Source organism: Suillus plorans, assembly GCF_016647745.1.
Source record: "Suillus plorans strain S12 chromosome Unknown HD556scaffold_22, whole genome shotgun sequence".
Classification (NCBI taxonomy): domain Eukaryota; kingdom Fungi; phylum Basidiomycota; class Agaricomycetes; order Boletales; family Suillaceae; genus Suillus; species Suillus plorans.
This window is the reverse complement of record NW_024537406.1, coordinates 163,122-179,505: the sequence shown is the minus strand read 5'-3', so window position 1 is coordinate 179,505 and position 16,384 is coordinate 163,122. Positions and strand designations below refer to the sequence as shown.

Sequence of the window (16,384 nt, the reverse complement as noted above, 5' to 3'; positions counted from 1 at the left end):
TCTATGTAGAACATTACTAGCTAGTCTAATGGGACTACCGAATCGTGTCCCGTTTGGGTCTCAGACTGGAGAATCTGTGATTATATAAGCCAGGCTGGTCCCGATGCTTCAACGGAAGTTCCATCGGTATCATTGACTCCCAAATGAAATGCCTCACAATTTTGTTGTTGCAGAATTTATGCCTCGACGTTCGGCTCGTTGGACCTCCGGCTATGGGATCTTAAAAGCCACTTGCCTGGTAACTCGTCCTTTTCTAGCACTGCGGATCTCGCCCACTGACATAGGGTTCCATAATAATTCATGGAATGATGGAGATTTTCTGTTTGTTATATCACCTCAGAAGCCAAGCGGGGTGAATGAGGGGTGCTACTTCACTCTTGGATCGTCACTGGACGAAGGCAGCAAGATGTTGCATGTTGAGCCCCCCTTACATCCAGACGGGGGCACTCTCTACATCCATACATTTCCAAAGCTTCAAGAGGACATTGAATACGAGCAGCCAGCCTCTGTGGCTCACCTCCCGCATCAACTTGAAGAATCTAGTTATCTCACCTTCTGTCGTGCGGTCTTGGATGACTATGACAAAATGCTGCAAGAAAAATACACGAATGAGGAACGGTCATCTGGTGGTAGCGAACCGGTGGGGGACGAATGGCATATGTGGAATACCCGGCAACAGATGGAAGGGGCGCCCCAAAAGAATGGTTATGTTTTCGAATATTTGGAACCACAGAGTTTCGACTTGTCTGCTGTCGAACCACCGTCCATTTATCAAGATTTACTTCTGTATAACCAGTATGTTGCCTCTGATTAGTGCATTTCGTTGCCCTTGTTTCAGACTTACTGCAGACTACTCGTGGATGGGTGTAACTGTTGCTATGAACTGGGCTGTGAAGTTGAGAAACGTAGGTCACTGATATATTACCCGCAACTTCTAACGGAAAATTCACTTTCGTAGTTTGATCGTGCGCACGAGACTCGATGGAGCAGCCTCCTTCTCCCGGATTCCTCGTTTAGTGGGAATGTGCCAACCTTCAACGGAAATATCAAGGAACATGCTCTAATGCTCTGGTCGATGAAGATTCCCTTTGACGGTGACCCCCCTATAAGCTCACAATCCCCCGATGATTGGAACTCAGATGAGGGGCCATATATCAAGCTCGACCTCATCCCAAACTCCATGTCTCCTGTGTTGGCTCCATCCACTAGAGTTATCGTCTTTGACCTCTTTGGTACTATCTTGGTGAGTTTTCATGTTAGTCTCACGCATATGAATTGCTCACACACAATCAGGATCGTGACGGCGCCATAGATGATGCTATGCGGCTGCTGTCGCCAACGCATCCCGACACACACTGACTATCTCAATTGTATCTCGAATGCGAACTTATGAGACACAGAGACAACTCTGACGCACCATATGCCTCCATCGTGCGGCAAGCTCTGGAGAAAGTCTGCATGTTTCTGGAAGTGCCACTAAGCGAAGTCATACTCTATAAAGCTGTCCAGGCTGTACTGCAACCTAGTTTATATGCCGATGCAGAAGCAGCTGTGGGGACGCTCCTGGATCAGGGCTATGCACTGCTCGGTCTTCCGATCCCGGACACAAAGTCATTTTTACTTCCGCCACTTCCATTTGGCCTCGATGTCGATGAAGGTGAGGAATCTTGACTGTGGGTGAAAACACTAAAGGTAAGGGGGCTCTACAGCAAGACCTGGATACGAGAATACAACTCGACCCAAAGGACAGCTACTGAGAGAAGTTCCTCGCGAATAAGGTGGAGGGAAACTCTGTCAACTAGACGGGCGCTGGTAGGCGCGCGTGAAGCGCGCGTGAGCGATGCGAGGGTGCGTGAGATGCGAGAGGCGCGCGCGTATGCGGGAGCGCACTTATGAGTGATAAGGGATATGGTTTCAAGTATAATAGAGGCGCGAGCTGTAGCAGATGGAGAAGTATAATCAGATTTCTAGTACTAAGGTGCACTATACAACTTGCAGTATACTGTGATAAATGGGGGGAAAAAGTAGTAACCAAAGTAAAAGAACTTCCCTCTATTTAAGAAGGGAGATAGCGCTATGCGGCACTTCCGAGCGCGGTACCGAACCGAGTAACCATATCAACTCTAAATATAATCTAAAGTCTAAGATAGACTTTCTGTATGTAAGCGCGGGGATCGGACCGAGTGCACATCAATTCAATGAAAGAGATAAGAATAACGCACCAGCAAATCAGTGAGGACATAGGACGGACGGACGGACGGGTAGGCGCAAGAAGACCTAAGGGGAGGCGCACGGACGCGCGCGAGTGCGTATGAGGCGCGCGAACGAGGCGCGAACGTATGGCGCGCGCGCAGGAGCGCGTATGACTGATCCTTTGGATAAGAGCTGGAATATGTAAGGAATATGTAGTTCGTGGGGCCATATGTCCGGCATTGAGAGGCGCGAATCTCTACATCGATAACGAACCTGCTCCCCTTTCGAATCTATTCAGTCAAAACCATTCCATTTTTTCAGGCCTCTTGGAGTGCTGTCGCTCAGCATGTAGTACTGCCGAGAAAAGCCAGGTTTTAGTAGTGACATCTAGTTGTTACCAAGTGATGGAACCGGCAAGCATGGCAGGTTTCCCAACTGTTCTTGTTAGACGTCCTGGAGACCTGGGATCAGGAGTCAACCTCAGGACAAGTCGCCCTACCCTGTTGATAGACAGATTGCAAGCTCTACCTGTAAAGCTGCAAAACACCTCACTTGTCCATTGTCCTTTACCGCCTCAAAAGCAATTTTATATTGGCTGTACAATGCCATTGTGTGTCCATGGCATGTATCAGATGACAGAGTTGCTTGGAGCAGGAAGCTCTGGTATGTTGGTATGCATACCACTTTGTTTCACACTCACTGACCTTACAGGACACATTACTAGTGCTTTCCATATCCTCACTGGCACAGAAGTTGCACTCAAATCAGGGACTGCATTGGAAGATGCACCAGACATGCCTTGCATAGTGCGTTACGAAGCTATGGTGTATAGCCTCCTGCGTGGTCACCCAGGCATACCATCATGCAAATGGAGTGGCCTGGATCGAGGATCATATGTCTTGACTCTGGAACATCTAGGTGCAAATCTCGAACAGCTCCACAGACTGTCCAGGGGCAAACTTCCTTGGAAGACCGTAGTCATGCTTGGAGTCCAAATGGTAAGTGTGTCAAACACTTGCGCTGATTTGATATTGATTTCTGTCAGTTGAACAGAGTTGAATTTGCCCACTCGCGTGGAATCATACTACGGGACATCAAGCCTGAGAATTTTGCGATGGGCATTGGGGAAAAGTCTCACTTTGTCTATCTATTGGACTTTGGTTTGGCGAAGCTTTATGTCAACCCATCCACAGGAGCACATATACCATATCGTGAAGGTCGCATTCCATTGGGGACCATGTCATATTCAAGCTACAATGTGCATCTCGGACGAGGTTCGGGAACATCATTCTTATTCTTATTCTTGCTTGTGGCTGACGAGCAAGGAGCAGAACAAGGACGGCGAGACGATCTTGAAGCATTGGGCAATGTCCTACTATCTCTCTTGCACGGCCGTCTTCCATGGGAAGACATCTACGCACCCAACAAAGAGGCCAGTTTGCGTCGAATGGCAGAGATGAAAGCTGAGTCTGCAGCATTTCGTGACCTGCTCGCATGTTCTCCTGCTGAGTTCACAACATACTTTGATCACTGCCGCAGTTTGAAGTTCGAAGAAAAGCCGAACTATGGGTTGTTGAGACAATTGTTTAGCCAGATAATGGAGAGGGAAGGATGGACAGGAAATACGAGGTTTGATCCACTGGATGGAAGTTCTGACAAAGGTACACTGGTACCCAAAGAGTATAAATTAGATGTCCGGTTCACAGGGGGAGATTTGACCACACTACAGGTCATGATAGCTCGCTTTCTTTGGCTGAGGAAGAAACTGTCAAGCGTAAAGGAGAAAGGTGGGTCGTCCTGCATTGGTGGCTAAACACTTGAACTCTGCGGTGTTTGACTGACTCAACTTGCTGGCTGGTAACATCATGGTGTACTTAGTACTATGCTGTATACAAGCGCTCCGGTCCCATTCACGCAAGTTCTCACAATCAATGTTTCACAATTTCAACATCTGAAGATCTGAACACCTGAACTGTCTAGCTCGCAGCTACTGGTTGCTTTCCTCAGTCTGACATGTCACAGTCGAGATGCTCTGGACTCATCTAGTCATTGCAAACTTGCGATCCGATCATGTCCCTGACTCCCACGTTAGTGGAGGAGGGCTTTGTCGAACACAAACAAATTCCCATGCATCAGCCCATGTGCAAAGCTGTGCACTTGGACAAAATCTAAGATTCTTAACTTTATTCTTGGCATCTGCTGCTGAGTGCTCTACAATTTTTGGCAAATACTCACCATCATACTTTTGTCAGTAGCTGAGCGCTGAGTCTTATTACATGGATCTCACCGCTCTTGGACATCCAAACCTGTGCGACGGCAGTTCTACATCTGTTTTTTTTTCATTTTCACTGCGATAAGGAATTTCTCAAAGCAATTGAATAGGTTGGTCCGAGGCAGCTCTGGTTCTACATGCGCCTGCCTCAGGCGGGTGCTTGTATGTCCATGTTTGTATAGGTGGAGCTCGCACTGGACGAACTAAGAGTCTTTCTGCGTGCAGAATGAGTCTCGCAGACTCACTTGTTGATCTATACTCACCCTCGGTGTTTACCCTCAGTCTGCGTAGAGGTGTCATGCGCAGGTCAATGGCTGTCAGGCGCTCCTCACTGGGCCTGTTTGCCCAGCTTTCTCCACCCGATCCTTGTCTTTTTGACACATAGTCCACGCAACTAATATGAAACATGACGATGAGAAATTTGTGAGACCTACCCACACTCTCTATACCTATAAAACCTAACTGTGGTCCCAAATCCAGCTCTCACTTGACTTCCCATGTCTCTAACATCTCTTGCTGGCGTGTTCTCATTGGTTGCTGATGAATATCCTCCATGGTTTGCCAGGCAATAGTGTATATGGACTCTGTCTCCATCTGCAGAGTAGACTGCTCAAATTAGTTACGACACCATGTCTACACCAGAAGTATATTCAATCGCCAAAACTCCAGTGACATGCCACACATTCAACACGGACCGCAGCCGTACATCCTACCTTGATGTATCTTTTGAATACTAAGTCGCGAACGTTTCCTTCGACACAGAGGAGCTTGAATGACAACAATGTCCAGATATATGCCAAGCAGGGAAAGGAGCGGATTCCAACCGCATCATGATTCATCACCGCCTCACAAGATCGCAATACATACATCTGTGCAGATTACAAATTGTGATCGTGTCATATGGTGATCGACTCTAGAAATATATGCCCTAAGAGGCAGAATACTGTTAATATAACATCGAAGGCAATAGAAAAAACATGTAGTGAAATCTTAGTACTTTGTTCCCACACTATAATCGTAAGTGTGACCATGAAGGCAAAGTTAGCAATAACGTTCAACATGATCCCGAGAGACAAAAGCAGTAGAGGGAGTACGGCGTGGAGTGAATCGTTTGAAACAAAATGCTAAAGGACATAGGCGTCAGGGAAGTAACTCGAAAATAACACTTTGACTCACTTTGATTTGTATCAAAGAAACGTCCTGTATGATGGGGATAGTACAAATACTATACACGAGTGAGCCAAATGACAAAAAGGCGGTCACAATCAGCACTATGTAGGAGGCAATGGAGGTTGTTGAAGGGTGCTGTGTGATACAGTCTGTTGCGATGAATAGCATCATGCTAGATAGCACTAAGGCCGATGATGCAAAGTATATCTTCGACCGCCTTTCTGCCCGTGCAAGAAAAACTGTCCAGTTGTCGGATCGCAGCTCGAGTCCTGATGGCAATGAGAATTTCAGAGCTGATCTTATCACGATATGTATGAATATTCTCTTCAAGTTTGAGGCTGGATTGTGTTGCACGTTCTCATCGAGGACCTGGACCTGCTTCCTGTTGGCCACTGCTGCCTCCCTGTTGGCCGCTGCCACCTCCCTCTCGGCCGCTGCCTCCTTCCTCTCCACCTCGGCCTCCTTCCTCTGCTCCTTGGCCTCCTTCCTCTGCTCCTCAGCTTCCGCCCTCTTGGCCTCAGCCTCCGAGTACTTTCTCTTGCCTTTCCCATTATGCTTGGAGATCGGTAACGTTGACATCGATATAGTACTGGAAGATGGGCTCGTATCATCCGCCATGATAGTGTGGCCTGAACTGTTGTCGTCCAATGTGTCCGAGTTGAAGAAGACCGAGGGACCCGAAGCCGAGGCACGAGATGACGAATAGAGGGTGCGAGCGTAAGTGCAGAGCGGCAGGCACGAGGAAGATGTGATGTCGGCCCTGAATCTGCAACGTATCATGTTTCACTTCAATATAACAATTAGAAAAAGACTTACTGTAGAAAGTACGCTCAGCGTTGGGGAACAACAACTGAGGTGCATGAGCAACGAGGCAAGATACTTATGCGAATGAAGACGGAGCTTGAATATGATACGAAGCAACAGCCATGTGATACGAAGCAGTAGCCATATGGTACGAAGTGGCGAAGGTTGCATCCCAGTTCTATCATAATGTTAATCAGTCCGTAAGTAGAAAAATGATCGCAAACAAATGACCGGAGGCCCAAGCAGTTGCGAAGACGCTTTCTTTTTGGGGGAGTGCCTTAGTAAAGATGTCGGCGAGATTGTCCTTTGATCTAACATAGTGTAATTTCAGGTGACCTTGTTCAACGTGTTGACGGATAGAATGGTTTTTGATGTCAATTTGCTTAACGCGTAGGGTAGAGCACGGGTACGGGTAAACCCGCAGCTTATCGCTGACAGGTGGGGAAGGTATGGGTGTCGATCCCCAACTTGTCCGCAATGATATTCCATGCGCTTGGACAGAAGCAATAATTTGTGGTACCCAGGTTCTGTACGAGTTAAAAGGCCATGATGGGTTGTGAAGAAATGCAGAAGGACCACGCCAATAGAAGTATCGAGGGAATTACAGTAATCCAGTTCAGCACCCTTTACCTACACACTCACCGTGATCCGTCTTAATTCCTGGAGGCCAACAAGACCGAGTGACAAGCGTGCTCAACGTTTCTGTTGCGATGAATGCGGAATTCTTGCAAATCGTTAGTAGTACTCAGTTGTAGCCTTTAGTAATTAGTGCTGCCGTGGTCCGGTCCTGAACCATGGTTCGAACTGGACTTTTGGTCCGGTTCTCCTGTGGTTCGGTCCACGGTCCAGGTGTCAGCCAGAACCGGACCATAGTATGGTTCTCGGTTCTGCCATTGGGCGAACGGTTCGACTTTGGTTCGGACCGGTCCCGAACCGTTCCGAACCGCGAACCGAAAGAAGCTTGCCACATTGTTGAAGCACACCTTGACACCTTCCTTTGATGATCCACTTTGGCCTCAGGGATTCTTAAGCTTCAAGATTTACTTGTTTCCATCAAATGCAGAGGCCCATTGACAAGGTAAGTCATGATATGCACTGTTCAAACTGATGAATCAGACCACACGTCTCATTGTGCAACTCCTCCCGCAAGCCCATCGTCCCACTCCTGCGAAACCACCGCCTCCACCCCTAAAATCAACGCGCCGACAAAGACCAAGCTCGCTTGTGCTCGCTATCTTGCGCCCGTTTTCTCATGCTTGCTCTCTCGTACCTGTCCTCTTGTGCCCATTCTCTCGTGCTAACTCTCTCCCACCTGTTCTCATGCCACGCCCCATCTTTCATGCCCTCCTACTTCTCAATGTCGCTTGGTATTGAGACCATCAACTGCGGCACAACAACAAGTGCCTGCCACGTTACCTGCGTCTTTGCGCACTCCCAGCCACCACCATTCACCACTTCCACAATGGCGCAAACACTTGCGGGTGGCGCTTTGGACCGTATTTTCTTGCAACAGTTCTGGACCCTAACTTCAAACGTCGAAACCCGTTGGACTGAGATGAAGGTTGCGAGCGGGAGAGCTCGTTTTGAAGCTGTGATAAGTCTTATTTGACCAACTTCCTAACTTCGCACCCTGCCATTGAGCACATCATCTACTCCGGTCTTGCCTTGTACTCACTACACGTTCACACACACACCTCCTTCAGCACACACACAGAGCAGTTTATCAGCACCTACTGTCTCCCTCGTTACTCGTATTCTGTGTTAATGCCTTGTGCTTGTTACACTCGAAATGATATCTTGCAAATTGACCGCTGCTTATCCTGACAGATCATTCATATTTAATGCGCACACAACTCGACTCAAAGATATTACCATAGGGTCTCTACCCACCTTCGTCATCAGGAAAAACCTCCCGGCCAAAATTTCAATAATCTTTGATAAAGTCCAAGAATTATGTCTAATTAGCAGCTTTAGGAGAATTAGGAAAATTATGTAGTTTAGAAGGACTTTCTTACCCCCTCGTAAATTTTGCATAATTATCAAGAATTAGCTGATACTAGACACAATTATTGTGAATTGCAGAAAATGTATTTCGAACTTTGCATTGCAAATCACCCACAATAGTCAGACGATGTTACAAGAAAAAACAACTGATATTTGATTACATAGAATATAGACACAAAAGTAATTACTGTATAGCTACAATTGACCGCAAATATCTAATCCCTGGCTTAGATTAGCAAAGCCGTACCTGTTGCAGCAAGAACGAGTGTGGACAAGCACATACAAGTGTGAACATGTGTGAATAAGCATAAGCTAATAAAGCTACATTAGTGAAACGCGCGAGTGGATTTATAGAAAAGACGTACAGTGACCCCTCGAAGGAGCATCGACACGCTGTGAAAGGCGGACAACGACTTCGATCAGCATGGCTCAAGCTCGAAGGAGGATCAACACATTCACCCGCTGCGAACGGCAGACAACGACTTGGATCAGCATGGTTCGAGCTCAGAGGAGGTTCGACACACTCACTTCCTGCGAACGGCGGATAACGACTTGGATCAGCGTGGCGGTTGCTCGAACGACGATTGATGCACTCACTACCTGCAAATGGCGGACAACGATTTGGATCAGCGTGGCGGATGCTCGAATGACGATCGACGCACTCGCCCGCTGCGAACGGCAGACAACAACTTGGATCAGTGTGGCGGTTGCTCGAACGACGATCAACACACTCACCCGCAGACAACGACTTGGATCAGCGTGGCTCTGGCTGGAACGAGGACCGACACACTCACTTCCTGTGAATGGCGGGACAAATGTTAAATAGAACTTTTAAAAAACCTAAGACATACCTATCAGCTTGATGATTGAGGCTGACGACGTTGAACGTTGAGGAATGAGGGATCGACGTCGGAAGTTCAAAAACTTTTCAAACCAAAGTCATGCGAGCCAAACAAATACACGCAAATGGTTTGATATCAACCAAACAGTCACGTGAGCAAAACAAATATGTGCAAATGATGAACTTCAACGAAATTTGCGTCATTCCTGCTCTCATGCGTCGTTCCTGCTCTCATGTGTCGTCCGCATTCGTCTGAGCCACGTCAGCAGTTGCTGACGTGCGCTGGGCGTTTGCGCATGGCGTTTGCTGAAGCCAGGCCAAAGCCGTGGCTTTTGGGCCCCGCATTGGTCAAGTACGAGCCGTTTTCTCATTACCTTCGAAATCACTCCCGCTCCTCTTTCCACCAACAGTCCAGGTTCCTAGCCACCTGGCTTATATCGAATGGTTCTCGCCGTTTCCGTTGGCTCCTGATCGACACCATGGCCTTTACAAGGTCTCGCGTTCCTTGCTTGGTGGCGCAAAATTGGCAAGCATTGTGCCATTGTCGAAGATCGTGTGGAGTGCCCATCTTCTGCCGAATTTCGGTGCCGTCGTCCCACGAGAGTGGTCGAGTGATACAGTTCTAGATGACTGTAACACTTTTTGGTTGAACCCGTATCTAGATAGATACACTTTCTGTATCTTCAAATAAATCTCGATAATTCCATTGTACATTATCGTCTTTTACATCAGGAAAACTACTGGTTGCTTATCTCACTTTTTGTCCCTTATTTTTTCGTAAATGAAAATCGGAACATTGCTTTTTTGACTTAATAGACTTTCTTACAAGCGAATTAAGTCGGGACCACTCAAAAAGAGGAAAAAGTAGTATTAAGTACAATAAGCAAACTACATGTAAAAAAGATACTAAGTGAGCAAGTCCAGAGGCATTCGAGCGCAACATCTGTAGATGAACGAACACGTCAAAATGGTCATGGGTGTATAAGTAGGAGATAGGCCGATCTTCTTCCGAGATGGTGAATGAGTACTGCTGTGTGCCGAAGTAGAGGGAAAAATCTAGTGAGTGTAAGTTCGCACCCATGCGCATCATCTTCTAAGTTCTTCCGAGATGGTGAATGAGTACGAGCAGGAATTGCCGAAGGGTTCAGAATTGAGGTGTGTGGGGTAGATGAAGGGACTTAGAGTCTTGGACGCAAACTCAACGAATGTGACAAGTCACACACGTGACCTGTGTTCGAATCGTTCCACTCGCTGTCCTTTGCAACTTGCTCTACACATGTCTCTGCTATGAACTTCCAAACTAATACATGCTTTCGAACACCACTCACCCTCTGTCCTTGACATACCATTCTCCGTCTTTGTGGTTCAATGTAAGTCCTTACCGCCTGTTCGCTGTACTGCGCTGAATGCCGTTCTCAGTGTTCAATCCTCATCATGCAAGCACTCTTGGAACATTCAATGCAGAACTACATATCTCCCACTCTCAGTCGGTGCGTGATCTTTTCTTTCGAGGTCCTTAGGCAACGCTGAATCGCTGATGGTGCCATGGCTATGTTCTGCTCTAAGTCGGTGCGTGATCTCGTCTTTCAAATTTCTTAGGTGATGCTGATGTATGACGGCTATGTCCCACTCTCAATCAGTGCATGATCTCATCTTTCGAGGCCCTCAGGCGACGCTGATGGTGCCACGGACCTGTTATGTCCCACTCTCAGTCGGTGCATATCTTGTCTTTGAAGCTTCTTAGGTGACGCTGACTCTGGTGCCACGGCCATGTTCCGCTCTCAGGATGTACATGATCTTGTCTTTCAAGCTTCTTAGGGCAACGCTAATAGTGCCACGGCCACGTCCCAACTCTCAGTTTGTCCTTACCATTCCTGGTGAGTTTTTTTTATTGAATTCTCATTGAGTAGCTACTGATTATACAATGTGTTGTAGATGGAGTCACCTTAATTTTGTGCTTATCACGCTTTTTATGTATACCTGTTATTCTGCTATCAAATGCTTGTACTGCTTTTTCTGCTTTATTTAAGTGAAATAAGTGTAAAATAAGCGAAAATCCAGACGACGAGTGGGCTTAATTAAGTGGCTCCCGCTTTTTCACTCGATCGACTTATGCGTCCCTTTTATGTAATTAAGTGACAAATAAAGTAGAAAAAGCAACCGGTAGTTTTCCTGATGTAGCTGTTTTATTCCTAAAACTTGAAATTAGATAGAATTATCAGAATAACATCGTTTAGCGCAAATTATTGAAAATTTTGCCCAGGAGGGTTTTCCTGATGGTAGATGCAGGAGAAAACTCTCGAACTTCTACCTGCGCTCCCTACAGAATTTTTGGGTCCGGTTCGGGTTCGGACCCCAAAAAAACCGAACCAGACCATAGAGAACCGTTCTCTGTGGTCCGGTTCTGGGTTCGGACATTTCATAGAACCGAACCAATGGTCCGGTTCTTGGTTCTCCTCTATGACCCTCTGAACCGGACTGAACCGGACCACGGCAGCACTATTAGTAATACATACTTTTTGAAGTGAACTCCATTACATTGACTAATTAGATTCATAACAATGTTATCTGCAGCTTCGCATCCAAAGTGCCCTCGTCATCTACATATTCCGTATTACTGCGACAGCACAATGACAGGTCAGTTCGAGTGATTAAGGAGAAGTGCGAAATGCGGCCTCCTCGATTGATAAACAAACTTACTTGTGCAATACCCAATCGCCCACCTCATTCCATATGTTCCAAGTCATTTTGGGAGGAGGCTTGAATTCAACGCCCTCGGGGGATCTATAGTAGACATCAACGGAAGCACAAGGAATAAAGTTCATTGTGAACATAAGACAGTTAGCACACCAGAATCCATGGAGTCACAACAAATTCAACCTACTGCCAGGGTACAAGGGCCAGGAATTCTGTGCCTGTTATTGATAATATAATTTCCAGCGCTTCAGGTGGGGCCGCACGATCAGGTTTCCGGCTATGTGCCTCGATTAAAAGTACAGCGTCAAAACGCACTTGATAGCTATGCTGACTGAGACCAATATCGGCGCAGCATAATCCATTGCTAGGCTCCAATATGTAGAAGCGAAGCCACCATATGCGTCCTGCAAGGGATGCCATCAGATCAATGAAGGAACAAAGCGAGAGACTTGGACCACACACCCCCTGCGACAAATTCGAAGCGCAGACTTTTGGCAGTAGCAGTGCGCAGGCGTTTCTGGAACATCCTGATTCGAAAAACAACATCGAACTGGTTGGTGGGTTCATCGCATGTATGTACCTGGACTTCATCTGGTAGACAACCTAAAAAGCATCTCGAACGCCTGTCACTTACTAGTATCCAAATCAGTGGTTTCTCCGGTGGACATTGCTGTGTGCTACTTACAGTTTCCAAATTTGAGCTCCTTAAACATTGTATAGTCGTTGGTTATCATGCAAGCAATGCGCAAGTCGGAATAAACAGAGGGACTCATGCCGGAAATGAAACCGTGCAATGCCCAAAGAGCTTGTGGCCGATTGTTCACAATCGCCCAATACAGTGCTGTGTGGCCCTCGATATTGAGTTGTTTCAGGAGTTTGGAGAATTCGGTAGCTGGGAGAGCAGCAGCGCAGGCATTGACATTTGGAACCACAGAAGAAAGGATGAGATTAGGGGCTAAGACGATATCACGGATGCGGGATAGAACAGCTGTACGTTTCTTCTTCATGCGACGAAAGGAAAATATAGATGATTGATCGCATTGAATGGGACTTGCTGAGATTGTGTCATACGAAGGAGGTGTACTGCTGTCATCAGCGACTTTGGAATCGGTAGCCATTGATGTTGTACGTAGTAGTAGGTGGTAGCCTAGGGGGTCAAATACACTGTATCAAATAATGTGAATAAAGGGGCGCGAGTTATGTGCGAAAATGCGATTCCAGGAATACGATTGTTGGTTGCGCTGGGTGACCACATACGTAGGCTGATGGCGGTAGTTTCTTATATATTCCAGCACTTACATACTACAGCAGATTTATCACGATGTAACCTTTCATTCGACGTCCAACCCGTCAGAAAATGCGTTTACCATCTCACATACAACTTCCCTTCCTTGCCTTACAATTTTACTTTCTTGAGGATGATGTACCTCTTTATTGTCGATTTTCATGTTATTGTTTAAACTTTACGTATCATCCTTATCAAATAATCGACTCTTCTCCTTCTACTTACCAGCAGTGCTATGGCCAATTCCATCACCACAGACAAACCGCACTGGACTGCTCTGGCCGCAGAGAAGAAGCAAAGGCAGTTAGAATCCATTCCACATGAGTGGATTGTGACTCCACCTTCGGACTCTACTCTGGACGTATCTGCTTTTCCAGAGACATGCGGCCTTCTGAACGCGAGAGAAATTGAGATCACCAATACTTCAGTAGATGTTTTGTTGGAGAAACTCGCATGTGCTGCATGGACAGCCGTAGACGTGACCACCGCGTTCTACAAGAGGGCCATCGTTGCCCATCAACTTGTAAGCCAAATTGCAAGGCGGCCTTGTTTGAGGACATCATTGTATTAACCAGGCAACGAGGTCAATTGCTTGACGGAAATTTTTGTTGATCGTGCATTGGCCCGAGCAGCAGAACTCGATGATTACCTGAAGACCACAGGGCAGGTCGTTGGGCCTCTTCACGGGCTGCCAATCTCCTTCAAGGACCAGCTATGTATCAAGGGACTGGAAACTACTATAGGTAAATAACAATCCTGGCATAGGCTTAACGCACTGTTATTCACCATGTCCTAGGGTATGCTTCGTGGGTTGGGCAGTACGCGGACGAAAACGCAGTGTTAATCGACATTCTGATTGAATGCGGAGCTGTACCATTTGTCCGCACTAACGTTCCGCAAACACTTGCGGTGAGCGCACCCTCGATGTCAATGTTACGCGTAGGCTAGAAGTATCTTTAGTGGCCAGAAACCTTCAACCATGTCTTCGGCCGGACGACAAACCCATACAACCGCTCTCTGACCTCGGGTGGGTCATCAGGAGGAGAGGGTGCATTAGTTGCTCTCAAAGGAAGCCCTTTGGGAGTTGGTTGCGATCTCGGAGGGTATGAAAAGGATTTGGAGATATCAGTGGTAGCCTTCTGATGGCTTCATGATAGTTCTGTTCGTATTCCCTCTGCGTTCTGCGGCTTATACGGCCTTAGACCTTCATACGGGCGTCTGCCATACTATGGTATCCGTGGTACACTTGACGGCCAAGATTCGGTTCTCCCCGTATTAGGTCCCATGGCAAACAGCGTCGTCGGTATCAAAGTCTTCATGAGAGCTGTGATTAATACTAAACCATGGCTCAATGACCCTCTTGCGGTTCGGAAGAAATGGGACGAAGACGAGTACAATCTTGTAGACCACGGCGGGTCTGGCAAGAATTTGTGCTTTGCAATCATGTGGGATGATGGCGTTGTTGTTCCCCACCCACCTATCAGGAGGTCTCTGGAGATCGCCAGAGCGGCTCTTCAGAATGCGGGCCACAAAGGTTTTTCTCGTCCAAGTCATCTACTAAATCAATATCGTGCTCATTGGTGGTAGTTGTTGACTGGAAACCCATCAAGCACAAATTACTTGGAGATATCACGGTAAGCAGTCGTGCCTTTTGTTATGTCTGTCTATTGACCTAGTAGCACTGTGCAGCGTGACATCTGGAACGCTGGTTCCGCTGAGGAATACATGATCACGACCTCTGCCACAGGGGAGCCACTAATTACATCAATGGGATTAGACGTCGCAAATGTTACAGTAGCATCCTTCCGTCCGCAGAACGACGGTATTACAGCATACCAACTCTGGCAATTGCAGAAGTTGCGTCAAAAAATCCGGAAAGAATATTTAGACCACTGGAAAGCAACTGCGTCGGAGACTGGGACAGGACGGCCTGTCGACGCCATCATCTGTCCAGCCGCCCCGTTTGTGGCAACTCCCCATGGGAAGAACAGGTTTGTGTTTGTAACTGCGGAATGATGCACTCAGGTCAATGAGAGGCGATGGGCAGGTACGTTGACTACACGGCCGTTTGGAACGCGCTCGACTATGCTGCCGCCATTTTCCCTGTGACCACTGTCGACTCCACTCTCGATGGGAAGGCACCTCACGCTTTCTACAACGACTTCGATAAGGATGTTTATGAAATGTGTGAGTATGGTGCCAGCACTCAACAACCTCTCAATACGTAGTTTTGATGCCTAATCATTGATCCAGACGATCCGGAGAAATTCAGGAACGCTCCTGTTTGTTTGCAACTTGTCGGTCGGACTCTGGAAGAAGAGGCGGTCATAAGGATGACAGAAATAGTCGACGCGGCGCTGTTAGCTGCCAAATAGGTACAAGGGATATCTACCGAAACGCAGAGCACTGGTTATCGAATGAATCTGCATCTTGGTCCAGCATATGCATTGTATCTTGTTGTCTCACACAAAGTCCCTCACCTGATCCTTGAACCATGCTTCATCCTTCCCCATGATTCTATTGACATCCGGAGAATGTAGGCGTCAATGATAGAAACACATGCACAAGCATCTTTAATTATCTTCGGTACTAGATGAGGACGGATTTGGATATGCCGCTCAACAATTGCGAGCATGTAGACTAGTACGGAAAACACTGCCTCACCATGCTCCTCCCGTGTCAAAATGCCGTACCGAAGAAAACCCGCGCTTCGCAACACGCAGCAGATCCACGAGGATAGAGACAGTGCCTTTCATCTTCCGTTGCGTTCTGATGAGATAACGACCATATGGCATATCAATGATGCCATGACCCTTGTCCTTCATCTCCGCTTACGACGAATTCAGCAAACTTCCGGAAATCAAACCCAACCACGCCAAGTCCGCTCTAAACCGTAGACAGCCTCATTTTCTCGTCCGCCTGCATTCGGCGTGCCTTCATGCACGTTGCACACTACCCAAACCATACTGCGACTCAGACATACCCCAAAACTTTCCATACGCTGTCCTTGACTCGCTTGTTTTGCGGCCCGATGAGCAATTCTAATTATGAACGACCGTGATCTGGCGGAGGTAGAAGATCCGGACAGTGCGATATGCTGACCTGCAGATACGAGGGT

The 16,384-nt window shown here is 47.2% G+C and overlaps 8 protein-coding genes across 8 annotated transcripts; 6 read left to right on the top strand and 2 right to left on the bottom strand.

Moving 5' to 3' along the window:
• Positions 1-143: 143 nt before the first annotated feature.
• On the top strand, positions 144-1,671 carry HD556DRAFT_1472717 (uncharacterized protein; the record flags this gene model as incomplete). Its single annotated transcript, XM_041308471.1, has 5 exons — positions 144-795; positions 839-905; positions 959-1,243; positions 1,294-1,331; positions 1,401-1,671. Exons 1-5 carry the CDS (start codon positions 149-151, stop codon positions 1,669-1,671), a joined length of 1,308 nt encoding a protein of 435 aa, XP_041161225.1. The 5' UTR covers positions 144-148.
• Positions 1,672-2,795: 1,124 nt separating this feature from the next.
• On the top strand, positions 2,796-4,006 carry HD556DRAFT_1235597 (kinase-like protein; the record flags this gene model as incomplete). Its single annotated transcript, XM_041297762.1, has 4 exons — positions 2,796-2,856; positions 2,905-3,191; positions 3,239-3,467; positions 3,525-4,006. The coding sequence occupies 4 exons, from the start codon at positions 2,796-2,798 to the stop codon at positions 4,004-4,006; spliced, it is 1,059 nt and encodes a 352-aa protein (XP_041161224.1).
• Positions 4,007-4,558: 552 nt separating this feature from the next.
• HD556DRAFT_1307517 (uncharacterized protein) lies at positions 4,559-7,409 on the bottom strand (the record flags this gene model as incomplete). Its single annotated transcript, XM_041300032.1, has 11 exons — positions 4,559-4,680; positions 4,729-4,835; positions 4,953-5,059; positions 5,179-5,232; positions 5,333-5,334; positions 5,463-5,589; positions 5,642-6,401; positions 6,516-6,617; positions 6,876-6,966; positions 7,082-7,163; positions 7,233-7,409. 11 exons carry the CDS (start codon positions 7,407-7,409, stop codon positions 4,559-4,561), a joined length of 1,731 nt encoding a protein of 576 aa, XP_041161223.1.
• An 87-nt stretch (positions 7,410-7,496) lies between these two features.
• Positions 7,497-8,257, top strand: HD556DRAFT_1364864 (uncharacterized protein). Its single transcript, XM_041302749.1, has one exon. The coding sequence runs from the start codon at positions 7,692-7,694 to the stop codon at positions 8,046-8,048; it is 357 nt and encodes a 118-aa protein (XP_041161222.1). The 5' UTR covers positions 7,497-7,691; the 3' UTR covers positions 8,049-8,257.
• Positions 8,258-8,867: 610 nt separating this feature from the next.
• HD556DRAFT_1307516 (uncharacterized protein) lies at positions 8,868-9,269 on the top strand (the record flags this gene model as incomplete). Its single annotated transcript, XM_041300031.1, has 1 exon — positions 8,868-9,269. One exon carries the CDS (start codon positions 8,868-8,870, stop codon positions 9,267-9,269), a length of 402 nt encoding a protein of 133 aa, XP_041161221.1.
• Positions 9,270-9,711: 442 nt separating this feature from the next.
• On the top strand, positions 9,712-9,975 carry HD556DRAFT_1235605 (uncharacterized protein; the record flags this gene model as incomplete). The annotated part of the gene is made up of 1 exon (XM_041297763.1): positions 9,712-9,975. A coding segment is annotated over one exon (264 nt), but the record flags the coding sequence as incomplete, so codon positions are not given.
• Positions 9,976-11,935: 1,960 nt separating this feature from the next.
• On the bottom strand, positions 11,936-13,300 carry HD556DRAFT_380979 (uncharacterized protein). The gene is made up of 3 exons (XM_041310440.1): positions 12,667-13,300; positions 12,444-12,614; positions 11,936-12,385 (listed from the first exon to the last, which is right to left on the bottom strand). Exons 1-3 carry the CDS (start codon positions 13,097-13,099, stop codon positions 12,165-12,167), a joined length of 825 nt encoding a protein of 274 aa, XP_041161219.1. The 5' UTR covers positions 13,100-13,300; the 3' UTR covers positions 11,936-12,164.
• HD556DRAFT_1290811 (general amidase) lies at positions 13,231-15,824 on the top strand. Its single transcript, XM_041299386.1, has 9 exons — positions 13,231-13,789; positions 13,850-14,009; positions 14,063-14,175; positions 14,227-14,369; positions 14,424-14,800; positions 14,854-14,900; positions 14,956-15,257; positions 15,314-15,453; positions 15,520-15,824. The coding sequence occupies exons 1-9, from the start codon at positions 13,502-13,504 to the stop codon at positions 15,639-15,641; spliced, it is 1,692 nt and encodes a 563-aa protein (XP_041161218.1). The 5' UTR covers positions 13,231-13,501; the 3' UTR covers positions 15,642-15,824.
• Positions 15,825-16,384: the final 560 nt, after the last annotated feature.